The sequence below is a fragment of the Erythrolamprus reginae genome, chromosome 1 (genome assembly GCF_031021105.1).
Source record: "Erythrolamprus reginae isolate rEryReg1 chromosome 1, rEryReg1.hap1, whole genome shotgun sequence".
Classification (NCBI taxonomy): domain Eukaryota; kingdom Metazoa; phylum Chordata; class Lepidosauria; order Squamata; family Dipsadidae; genus Erythrolamprus; species Erythrolamprus reginae.
This window is the reverse complement of record NC_091950.1, coordinates 181,078,786-181,091,656: the sequence shown is the minus strand read 5'-3', so window position 1 is coordinate 181,091,656 and position 12,871 is coordinate 181,078,786. Positions and strand designations below refer to the sequence as shown.

The following is a 12,871-nucleotide window of genomic DNA, read 5'->3' as shown; positions in this document are numbered from 1 at the left end:
CAGGAAGGGAAATTTGGTCCAGCCTTTGCTGCATGTAAATTGCTCTGGTCTTTTTGTTTCAGGGAGCAGGGGTTGGGAGGGGTTGAGAAGCAGATCTCCCTTCTCCACCGCCAATAATTTTGATCTTTTTGGACAGGATTTTTTTTAATTGGTATGAGCCACTTTGGGAACAATTATCTGAAAACATGGGTTAACAGTCCAATAATAAATAAATAAATTGCCTCAAATCTAGCTTTTGCTACATAATGACAAGAAAATTTAAATTGCTAATTAAAGGAAATGGGGTATACTTAAGCAAAACATCTGATTGATTACCATCCCCCCCTCCATAAGCTTTTGAACTCCAGTCTGTGCAGATGAAAACTTGAAAACTTTCCAACAATTTTACCTCAGGGTATTTCCAAGAAACCACAACAATTACAAATATGACAATTTTGGAAAGCGAACTACGTTTTCTTCTTCCCCATCAATGCTCTGTGTCACTACTTTAATATCTGTGATGACTCATCAGATGAAAGCAGCATTGTTAGTCATTGTCAGTGGTTTCTGGTCTATTTTCATTTGTTATAAAGGTTTTTTAAAAAGCCAATTCCTGCAACCTTTTGGTGTACGTGCAAGTTAAAATGGTACAAACTGAAGGAAGGGAAGTAATTATTTGATTTGTCATCATGTTTAGTTTAGAATGCCAACCAAATGGGAAAAATATCCAATCTCACTCCTTGATAGACCTTCATAATAAAATGGGAAAATATGGTTTGGATGATGTAACTGTTAGATGGTTTTATGATTGCCTGGAAGATGCCTAAATAAAACACCAGCTTGTAGAATAAAGTAGTAAGTAGACTGATAAACAGCTGTGTTTTAGCTCAGCACTGTTCTACACTTTTTATTAATGATATGGGTGAAACAATCAATGTGTTAAATATGAGATCATGAAATCATAGTTCTCTCTCATTGGTGAGTTGGTGATGAAAGCTGGATAGACTTCCCTCAGAACTGAGCAAGGAGTTAGATTTAGATGACCTTTGAGATCACCTCCAACTCTTAACTCCATAATCACAGAGGGTTCTGCTTTACACAGGTTCAGTCATCTCTCATGTTCCCAAGTCCATTCTGTGGCACATTTCTCCTTACAGCCATTTTCATGGCTACATTGGCCAAAGCTGTCACTCAGAAGTGAGTTGCATACAAATTCCTGAAATTAAAACTTTGTCTTATCCTGAAACATAATCTATACACCAGGGGTGGGTTCTAATTTACCTCACTGCTGGTTTGCTTCCTCCCATGCCGGTGGCGGTGTGTGCATTGCATGCTGCGTGGCTATGTCGCATGCGTGCGCATATGCAGTGCCAAAAACCCAGCTTCTGCACTTGGGAAGAAGCCAAAAACAACTTCCACGCTTGCACAGAAGCCAAAAACAAGATGGCGGCACCTACGGTGGTGCCATTAGAGCCAGTTTAGGGGCGTGGCCAGCCAGCGATCTCTCCTGGTTCAGCAAGCGGGGGAAATTTCCACTGCCAATTCCATAGAACCAGTCTGAACCAGGAGCCATCCACCTCTGCTATACACTCACATTGACTATTTTTAATTACTCATCCCAGGTAAGAAGTAAAGCTTTTGGACTGATATTTGGGGATTGTTTCAAGATAGATGAACCCAAAACCTAAGACTAAAACAAAGAGATATTGTGGTCAGAAAGAAGAGATGCACAATTGAAAAGTTTTAGGGGTACTGGATTAACAAAGGAAATTTCAATAGCTATGATGATCACAAATGTTTTCTAACAGTTTACAATGATAATTAGTCCTAACCTTACCTAACCGTTCATTTAGTGACTGTTCAAAATTACAAAAAGTGACTTGTGACCACTTTTCATGGCTTATGACCATGGCCGCATCCTCGTGATCTTGTGATCAAAATTCAGACACTTGGCAATCTGTAGTTTGATAGTTGCAGTGTCCTGAGATCACATGGCCACTTTTTGTGACCTTTTGATAAGCAAAATCAACGGGGAAGCCAAATTTATTTAACAACCATGTTATGAGCTTAGCAGCCACAATGATTCAATTAACAACTGTGCAACAGAAATTTTGGACCATTTTGCTCTTGTGTCACACTATGTGAAGAGACAGACCCTGGTTTAGTTTTTCATATATTTGAGAATTAGTTTGGACAAATATATAATGGTGCTTTTGAAGATAATTGAGTAAATTCAACTGTTGCAAAATATGGCTGCGCAAATGTTGATGTGGTAGATCAGGGGTGTCGAACTCGATTTCATTGAGGGCTGCATCAGGGATGTGTTTGACATTGGGAGGGCTGGGATGGGCATGGCCAGCTCAGCATCACTTGTGTTGGGGGCACCTCTGGGGGCCTGAGTGTTCTGCCAGTGAAATTGGACTCTCAGGCTTCGTTTTCGCTGGCAGAGGCACTGTGATCCGGTCCTTTGCTGTTTCCAGAGTGGCCCTGCAGGCCACATCTAAGCACCCCATGGGACAGATCCAGCCTCAGAGCCATGAGTTTGGTACATCTGTGGTAGATAATTTGAGTGTGTGACTTCTCTGCTAGATCCACAAGGTATTGGCTGTCACTATATTCTGAAGTTAGTTGAAAATGCTGGTTCTTCTTTTTAAAGCGTCACCTTTGTTGATTTCAATCTGATTTCCAGATTTGGAAATTTGAATTTCTAGATATAGGACTGAGATAGTCTTGATCAGAAACCAAAGTAGAGATCTTATTCTTGGTGGTTTTCCTGGACATCATGGTAATATTGTTACCTTCCTGGACCGCCTGGACCGTTGGGGTAGGGGTGACAGGACACAGGTGAAGTTCTGAGATTTGAACGGCCTGTTTGCTTAATTTTGGACTCTAATTTTGGACTCTAATTTTCTGATAATTTTAGATTTTTTTTGGTCCCTTATTCAAGGAAGTGGGAAAAGCAGGAATAGAACTGAACTGTTCCTTTCTTTTTCTTCAGGTTGCTATTGTGGCAGAATTTGATCCTGCTCGGATGGTGGCTGATACAGTGGCCTCTAAGGCACGGCTAGGTATTGGAGCTGAAGAAGAATTTATCTTGCTGAAACCTCTGTTTGTGTTGCATACATTCAGTGATGAGCAGGTGTGTAGCTTGTGCAGCAGATTGACATTCTTATATAAATAGCCATGCATTAAGTCAAAACCAAGCATACTTCACCACAGTTTAGGGCAGTCTGTGAACCCAAACTTTGGGGTTTTTTTATTTATTTTGTCCAATACACAATAATACACAATGAAGGTTATAGAGGATATAGTAGAGAAGAAATACGAGATATAGGAGAGACTATAAGACAGGGGACGGAAGGCACTCTAGTGCGCTTATGTATGCCCCTTACTGACCTCTTAGGAATCTGGAGAGGTCAACTGTGGATAGTCTAAGGGTAAAATGTTGGGGGTTAGGGGATGATACTACAGAGTCCGATAATGAATTCCATGCTTCAAACAACCCAATTACTAAAGTCATATTTTTTTACAGTCAAGTTTGGAGCAGTTAATATTAAGCTTGAATCTGTTGTGTGCTCTTGTGTTGTTGTTTAAGAGCAAAAGAACAAGAAAAGTATGACTCCTCTGACCTCCTTGGTAGAGATCCAGACTTGGGAGTTAGCACCAAGAAAGCCCACTTTATGTGCTACTGGAGTGGGCCAGGTTGATATTTGAAATCACCAGTTTGTTTATACAGGAGAAGTTATTCATTCAGATCCTATTCAAAAATAGAATTTCTGCTGATTCAAATCAAATTGTGATTGTTGTCACCTAAGACCAGTAGACTGTACATGCAAAAAGAGGACTACACTTATTTTGATAGAGTAACATCAGTATTATATATAGTATAACAAAGTATTCTAGGAGGTGAATATTGAAAAAAAAAGTACAACACAAGATAAATGCAACATAACTAAAAAGCAGCTAAGAACATTTCCTAAGGCATATAATAGCTGAAATCAGCATGAAATCTAGGGAAAGAGGTATCTAATAAACACTAAGAATTACAGTAACTAATTTGAAATAAGAATTAACATTTAAAAGTTAAGAATTAGAGTTAAAAAATTGGGGAGATTAGAATAGCTGATTTTATATCAAATTGTCTACCTTATACCAGAAGGGCAGACATGTTCTTGATCCAAGACTTGCGATTAAATCTAACTGTAGCAATTTATTATATGAGGTTTGTATTAATGTATTGTATTATCTTTTTTATTCAGATAATTTCTGATACCCGAGTTCGTGTTGAGCTGGCTCTCCGAGAAGCTGGACTTCATAGCACAGCTTATGCTCAAGAGCTCTTACCTAAAATCCCTCCACCTAAACTTCCAAGGAGAGACACGATCTCCACAATTTTTAAAATATAGAGCTTTGCAACATAGCTAAATCCTTTATTTTATTTTTTAAATTCCCAACCAGTAAGAATGCATAAATAAACTATTATACAGTAATTCAAAAACTAAGCTGGGTACTGAGTTGATGGTGTTTCCTTTTCCTTTATAGAAAAAACTATATTGAAAATAATGTATTGCCCAGCAGTTTTCAATAGACTATCTATTTTCCCACCCACATCCGCCCCCAAATCTTAAGGATTGCTGAATGGACTTCTTCTTAGAACAATTTACTGAAGCTGCAGCCTAATTATTTTTAGAGGAAATCATCTTTCTCGATGAACACCTGCAGGAAATTACAACCTGCACTTGGCTATCCATATATCTATACAGGAATATACCATATATATCATATTTTTCAGACTATAAGACACACCATTGTATAAGACACAGCAAGATTTTGAAGAGGTACATAAGAAAGAAAAGTTTTTATCCTCCACAGTCCCCAGGAGCACTCTGCAGGCATCCCAAACCCTCTGTGCGCCCCATTTTTGTGAAAAATGGTCCCATTTTGGGGGTGGGGGGCATGCAGAGGGTTTGGGAGGCCTACAAAGTCGTTCTGGGGTCTGGGGGAAGGCAAAAGTGCCCCCGTTTTTTGCAAAAGTTGGAACACTTCTGCCTTCCCCCACCCGAAGAAGCATTCTGCAGGAGATGTAGGTTTCTCCTGGTTCACTTGAATCGGTAGCAACTCGTTGGTGATGTCATGATCACATCATGGAACCAGTTCAGTCAGTGCTGGTCCATGGGTGCCACCAACTTTTTTTTAAAAAATTCCAGATTTTTCAGCACTGCATATGCGTGTGAAGTGTGCCTGTGCCCACGAGGCATGCCCATGTGGTGTGAGAGGAAATGAACCAGCAGTGAGGTAACTTAGAAGTCACCCCTGCTAGTGGTGGGTTCCTACCGGTACGGTAGTTGGCTCTGTACCGGTAGCGGCCACCAGATTGCACAATTTGTGCACGACCGTTCTGGTGCTGGTCTGTAGGGTGGTGCCATCTTTTTTCTTGAATTTTTCAGCTTTTTTTTTTTTGCATGCACAGAAGCAAAATCTCATGAGGGGACACTCGCACGAGCATCCCCTTATGAGATTTCAATACATTTTTGCTTCCTGCACATAGGCAGAAACAAAATTGCACAAGGGACGCATGCACGAACGCACCTGATTGAAGAGGATGCACACACAGCATACCAGTTTGCAGGTAAATGCAACCTGCCACTTGCCCCAGCCACCAGAAGCACTCTGCAGGCCTCCCAAACCTCTACGTGTTATGCCAGGCTTCACGTTATGAGCCCCAATTAAGTCCAAAGTATAAATTCAAACACGCACGGTTGTAAAGTAAACGAAGAGTCAGTTTATCAACAAGAAAATATTGTACACATGCACTTTAAATCAGCCCAAAGTGCTCTCCCACAAACCACGAGCCTGGAATGCTGTGGGGAAAAAAAAAAAAGCAGAGCAGATAAAAGGCAGCTGTGAAGACGTTACAGCCACCCCCCTTCAAGAGTGTACTTAACTGTGAATTGTTCAAAAAAGTCCTTGTAAATCCTGAAGCAGCTCGAAAGCAAACAATACTTCTCTCTCACCAAATGAATAATTTCCCACGCATGTTCTCAACCACAATGGCAATTTATCAGCAGCCCTATTAGCCTAATTACCCCAGCCACAGATGTTCTCCCTTATTTTCTATAATACTTGCACAGTTGTTCCCTCCTTGTCATAAACCTGCACCTGCGAGCATCTATGAATCCCTCTTCTTCAGAGTCTAATGACGATGATGATGACTCACTAATGGGGTAATTAGCTAATGGGCTGCCTGTAATTACCTCATCATCGATCCTGCTTCACTCCCAGAAACTTCCCTTGACACAGAAGCTTCACTGTCTAAAGCTGTTGGCAGTAAAACTGGTCTCTGATAACATGAGGATTCTCCCAAACCAACCCACACAGTCCTCGGAGCAGGAGCTGGCCCATAGCCAACCACAACACTACATAGCCTATTTTTGTGAAAAACAGGCCCATTTTTCGCAAAAATGGGACCTGGGAATGGGACTTTGGGAGGCCAAAAAATGGCTGTATTCAGTGTATAAGACACACCAACATTTCCACCCTTTTGGTGGGGGGGCGGGATGTGAATCTTATACTCCGTAACATACGGTACTTGTTTGCATCAAGGCTAGAAAAGCAACAGTTGGCCTTGAATTCAACTGGATATCCAGAATTCAGACCACAATCCTCTGCAGAGCTCACTGCATAATCTTGAGCAATCTGTTTGGGGAGATTAACCCAAACTTTTATGTAAATCCATGAGGCACCTTTGATGCTTTCCCATTTCTGTTCCAAATTGGACTCCTGCCTCCTTTTATTTCCAAGTCTCTGGAAACCATCCTGCAATGGTTTTAGACAACCAGTTTTCTTAAAGATAGATTCCCAATTTAAGAATCTGTTCATACCAATTTACAACAGCTTGTTTTTCCTGGGTAGTAATAGTCCAGTTCATTTTCATGGCAAGTTCTATTACTTGATTTAATAGAATAATAAAAACACCCATTAATATGAGATTCTCCAGGTTGATGATGATAATGGTGGTGGTGATTTATTTATTATTATTATTATTATTATTATTATTATTATTATTATTATTATTGCTATTATTATTATTGCTATTGTTATTATTATCATTTATTTTATTTTATTATTTTATTATTATTACTACTATTATTATTATCATTACTACTACTACTACTATCATCACCATCATCATCATCATCATTATTATTCGTGGAGAATGGAAACTTTCTTTACTTATGGAAATCAATATGATTCACCATGTTTACCGCAAAACAATCATCCAAACAATTTCATTTTGAAAATGAACTGTGTGATTTTTTAAAAATTCATTTTCAGCGTTTCAGCAACAAGAGTCCTTAATATAGTATGCAAAGTGAACTTGTAATCCATCTCCTTTTGGAACATTAAAAGCATTTCCAGTGTCTATGCCACCCGCATATGAAATATATGTAAACAAGGTACATCAAATCTGCAGTTGCCAATTAGCTACAGTTCAAACAATTTGTTTCTTGGGTTGAGGACTGGATAGCAGTTCCGTTTTAGCAAACTCCGGTTTTATTTTTCAAAGCCACATCTCTTTGTGTGTGTGTGTGTATAGGACTCTTTGTGACAGCTATCTTTCTTGTGCAGTGTTTCTATACTTTGCTGATTTGCCCAGCAAAAGAAAAATAAATTGTAGTTCTCAAGGCTTGCAGACTTCAAATTTTAGTCCCAGCCCTGCTATTTTCTCAGCGGATTCGGTAGTTGCAGAGAGATAAGGACTGAAAACCCCGGCAGGGCTTAATCATAGTTAAACAGACTTGATGACTGAAGACAGTTTGTCCTGGTTTATGCTGACAGTAAGTCCCAGTAAACACCCCATTAACTCAATTGTTCATAGCTAATTTGTGACCTGCTAGATCTTCGTAATGTGGGGTGGGGACACAATTATGGGGTGAGATGATGTTGAAAGAATGATGCTTTTTTAAAATGCTTTTTAAGCTACATGGAAAATACATTTTACACCCACCCACACACACATTCTCTTATTTCTTAAGATTTAGTACAGGCCACTTTATAAACATTTTCACTGTGTTGTGCGTTTTGCTTGGGTGAACTGGATGTGTATGTGAAAATGAGGTGCTTAGAAAAAAAGACTCTTACAGAACCAGGAAAACTGCCAGCCTTGATTCAATATATTAGTATCAAAATGTAGGCATATGTAGAAAAATGATGAAAGCAGAGACAAAGTGGATTTTCCCCGAACAGCTCCAAATATCCAGATATGCAATCCAATCACTGTTGTTCTACTTAATTGTGCCTGAAATAGAATGTGGATTTTAAAGCAAAAGGCTTGGGCTTACTAGGGATCCCTAGCAACGCTAATGCCCGGAAGCAGTGAATAAACACTGACAAAATGTTCTCAGCCAGCCAACATTATTCAGATTTCTATTGCTCTAATTCAGCAGAGATCAGAATAAAATGTCTGGAGCTCAGGAAGGGAAGGTGGATTTGGAGAAGTGACTTGCTGGCTCCAGTTAAAGTAGCATCTCTTTTTAGTTTTGATTTGTTTTTGCAGCTCATTGCATCGCTTTTTTTTGTTTTTCACAAATGAGCTAGTGAGTTAATAGACTAAGTAGGCATTCTGCCTCTCGCCAGAAATGCTAAAGGATACTGGACAGCCTCACGGGATGTGCCATAAGTCAAAAGACTGGAACTAATTGAACTAATTGAATGGCTGAGATCTTTGCAAGTGGCATAATTTAGCATCCTGTTTCCATGAATGAGAATAATGACCAGTCTACTGATGGTAGATCTTTGGCAGATGGTTGATTGGCATCTTCAGTCATCTTTTCAATATGTTAAGGGCTATTTTTCATGCTAAACTCTTTGTACATTATTTCACTATGGAATGGCAGTGTGCCAGGAGTGGCTTTGTGCCAGTTGTACTTTCTTAGACTAACCTTACATAGTTCTTGTACTGATCAAATAAGGAGAGCCACCCTGGGCAGTCAGGAAAAAGAATGAATGAGTGAGTGAGTGAGTGAGTGAGTGAGTGAGTGAGTGAGTGAGTGAATTAAAGAAAGAACTAATTAATTAATTAATTAATTAATTAATTAATTAATTAATTAATGAACTAACAAACTACCGGCTGCTTACAATTTGGCAGTTTGAATCTCACCATGCTCAAGGTTGACTCAGCCTTCCATCCTTCCAAGGTCAGTAAAATGAGGAGCCAAATTGTTTGGGGGAATATGCTGACTCTGTAAAACTCTTAGAGGGGGCTATAAAAGCAGTGTGAAGTGGTATACTGTATAGGTCTAAGTGCTATTGCTAGTATAGAGTATGTAAGAGTTGCATTTTTAATATTAAGAACCTTGCTGAGATTCCTACAGGTGAAAGCTTCCTACCACAACCATCTTTGGGCTTTGGAAATATTTTTTCTTCTTTTCATAGGAAGGCACTCTTCTCTTTTGAAACCTGGCTTTGCCTGACCACTTTATATACTGCCCCCCCAAAAAATAAAGGGAACACTCAAATAACACATCCTAGATCTGAATGAATGAAATATTCTTATTGAATATTTCATTTGCTCAACTATTCTATTTGCACAACAGCGTGTGAAATTGATTGTCAATCAGTGTTGCTTCCTGAGTGGACAGTTTGATTTCACAGAAGTTTGATTTACTTGAAGTTATATTCTGTTTTTTAAGTGTTCCCTTTATTTTTTTTTAGCAGTGTACTATTTTAGGTTTGCAATAATTATTTAGTGATTTTCTGAAATGAATAAATAGTGGCTGCAGATAATTATTTGATGGCTGTGGATAAACTGCTGAAATATACTGTATGTTCCATCAACATATCTATTTGGTAAATTTCATTCAGCCATTGAAGATGCCTGTATTGCAAAACTTCATATCTGTACATCAAGGTTGAACATAAGCACTGTGCTATGGGAAAATTGCAGCATAATATATCAATGTTAACTGTAATAATGAGTCCTTCTGAAGCTATTCTTATTCCTTTATAATACTGTTTTTACCTTACTTTGTCAATCATCTATCTGGCTTTGTACAAGCATGTCCAACAACTATGCAAGCTCTATCTTCTTTTCATGATGTTTTCAATCTTCTCTATAAGTAGGACTTGGATCACTTAACCATCTAGGTCAGTGATGGTGAACCTTTTTTCCCTCAGGTGCCAAAAGAGCGTGTGCACGCGCTATCACGGATGTGCGAGTGCCCACATCTATAATTCAATGCCTGGGGAGGGCAAAAATACCTTCCCCGCCCCCCCCCCCAGAAGCCCTCTGGAGGATGGAAAAAGCCTGTTTCCCAACTTCTGGTGGGCAAAGTAGCCTCATGTTTCGCCCTCCCCAGGCTCCAAAAGCTCCAAAAATCAGCTGGCTGGTACACACATGCACGTTGGAGCTGAGATCGGCAAAGGCTCACGTGCCAGCAGATTTGGCTCTGCGTGCCACCTGTGGCACGCGTGCCATAGGTTCGCCATCACTGATCTAGGTCAAGAGTCCCTAACCCCAAGGCTGTGAACTGGCACCAGTCCTTGGTGTCAACTCACTAAGCATCCCTGACCTGCTCTTGAGTTGCCATAGGCAAAGGGGATGAGGAATTGAACCTTGCAGCTGCATCAAGGAACTTGCATTTCAATCAAAACAAAGCACATTCCAGCTGGCAAGGTCAAGGTCATCTCCATGGGAACCCACAGTGGCCGGAGGGAGTGACTTCTACTACCTGCGAAATTGCTTCCTTGGGGAATGTGACTGATGACACATCTTGGAGGAAGGGGAAGCAGGGTCAGAGCCAAAGTCCTGAATTAAGTGAGGTCAGAGTTGGCTCTATTTGGCTCCTAATAAATAACTGGATTTCCTTTGAAGCTTGGCCTGAGGCTCCTGATTTATTAGGGCAACAGTCAGATCCCTGACATGCGGCCTGCCAGGAACTGGGCCACACAAATGATTAAAGCCCCACTTGTGCATGCCCAAGGCCCAGGCAAGTGGCGAATCATGCCTCTCCCTCCAATCTGCAGAAAAAATGCCCTCCATGGAACTGGTCCCTGGGGCCCAAAAGGTTAGGGACCCCTGATTTAGGTGATAGTAGAGGAATTTGGTACATAAACAGCAATGGAAAAGCAGTGATGTCATATTTGCTTCCATTCATTACTTTTTTATAGATTTCAATTTGTAATTAATTCACCCAAAGCACTAGCTCATATCCAATGGCACCTACACATTTTTCAGGAAAGAATTGATGGGATGATATAACTTATTAGCTTTAAAAGCATCAAATATTTCACATGCCATATCTGTTGTAAAATGTAATTTCTTAATCTTTTAACAAAATATGTTCCTTTGAGATGACTGCATTAGAAGTGAGAAGATGCAGGGTTGAAGTACAGCCACCTAGGAAACAGATGGTAAAAGGCCAGACGGCCAGCTGGGATGCAACAGAAGCACAGGGCAAGAGAGAAATAGCTTAATAGAAAGAAAGAAGGAGGTTTAATAAACATCATGCCCAAGAAGGAATTGAAGAACTGGCTTCTTTGTGCCTGGGTCAAAATTATGCTGCCTGATTTGTGTTATTTAAGTCCAGCCAATGTACTTAGATTACAATATCCTAGATCCGTGATGGTGAACCTATGGCATGTGTGCCACAGATGGCACATGGAGCCATATCGGAGAGCACGCAATGTTTTTATTTATTTATTTATTCTTTGTCCAATATACAATACATATGGAATGAAATAGACATTAAGTAGTATATATAGGGATAGTAAGTAAAAAAGAAGAGTGGATGAGAGGGAGAGAATATATAGGATATATGAGAAAAGGAAAGGTAATTGGACAGGGGACGTTAGGCACATCAGTGCACTTATGTACGCCCCTTACTGGCCTCTTAGGAACATGGAGAGGTCAATCGTGGAGAGTCTAAGGGAGAAATGTTGGGGGTTGGGAGTAGACACTATAGAGTCTGGTAATGAGTTCCACGCGTCGACGACTCGATTGTTAAAGTCATATTTTTTACAGTCAAGTTTGGAGCGGTTAATATTAAGTTTGAATCTGTTGCATGCTCTTGTGTTGTTGCGGTTGAAGGTGAAGTAGTCGTTGACCGGAAGGACCTTGCAGCATATGATCTTGTGGGCAATACTTAAATTGTGTTTTAGGAGCCGCAATTCTAAGCTTTCAAGACCTAGGATAGTTAGTCTGTTTTCGTAAGGTATTCTGTTTCGAGTGGAGGAGTGAAGGGCTCTTCTGGTGAAATATCTTTGGACGTTTTCGATAGTGTTGATGTCTGAAATGTGGTGTGGGTTCCAGACAGATGAGCTGTATTCGAGGATGGGTCTGGCATAAGTTTTGTAGGCTCTAGTCAGTAGTGTGAGATTGTCAGAGCAGAAGCTACGTAGGATCAGGTTAACAACTCTGGAAGCCTTTTTGGCGATATAGTTGCAGTGGGCTTTAGCACTTAGGTCATTTGATATTAGTATTTGATATTATAATGTGTTGCCTATGTCAGCTCCAGTGCACATGCACGCTCTAGCCAGCTGATTTTTGGCCTTGGCGGAGGCTGTTCCACCCTCCGGAGACTTCAGGGAAGCTTCCTGATGCCCTGGAGTGAAAAAAAATAGCACAATGGGCAAACTGGAAGTTCGGAGGGGAAAACGGACTTCCAGTTTGCCCATTGAGCTGTTTTTCGCACTCCAGGGCTTCATGAAGCTTCCCTGAAGGCTCCAGAGTATGAAAAACAACACAACGGGCAAACCAGAAGTCCATTTTTCCAAACTTCCAATTTGCCCTTTTTTTCAGCAGCCCAGGCCTGTGCACGAGGATGGGAGGGTTTTGCGCATGTGCAGGGGCAGTGAGGGAGGATGCGCATAAATGAGGGGCAGGGAATGGGTG

The 12,871-nt window shown here is 40.4% G+C and overlaps 1 protein-coding gene across 1 annotated transcript in view; it reads left to right on the top strand.

The window, feature by feature from the left end:
- The window catches only part of CCDC148 (coiled-coil domain containing 148), a 205,830-nt gene extending 201,349 nt beyond the window's left edge, over nucleotides 1-4,481 (top strand). The window contains exons 15-16 of the mRNA XM_070731569.1: nucleotides 2,978-3,118; nucleotides 4,239-4,481. Coding sequence (XP_070587670.1) covers nucleotides 2,978-3,118; nucleotides 4,239-4,385 — 288 coding nt within the window. The 3' untranslated portion in view covers nucleotides 4,386-4,481. The remainder of the gene's footprint in view (nucleotides 1-2,977; nucleotides 3,119-4,238) is intronic.
- Nucleotides 4,482-12,871: the final 8,390 nt, after the last annotated feature.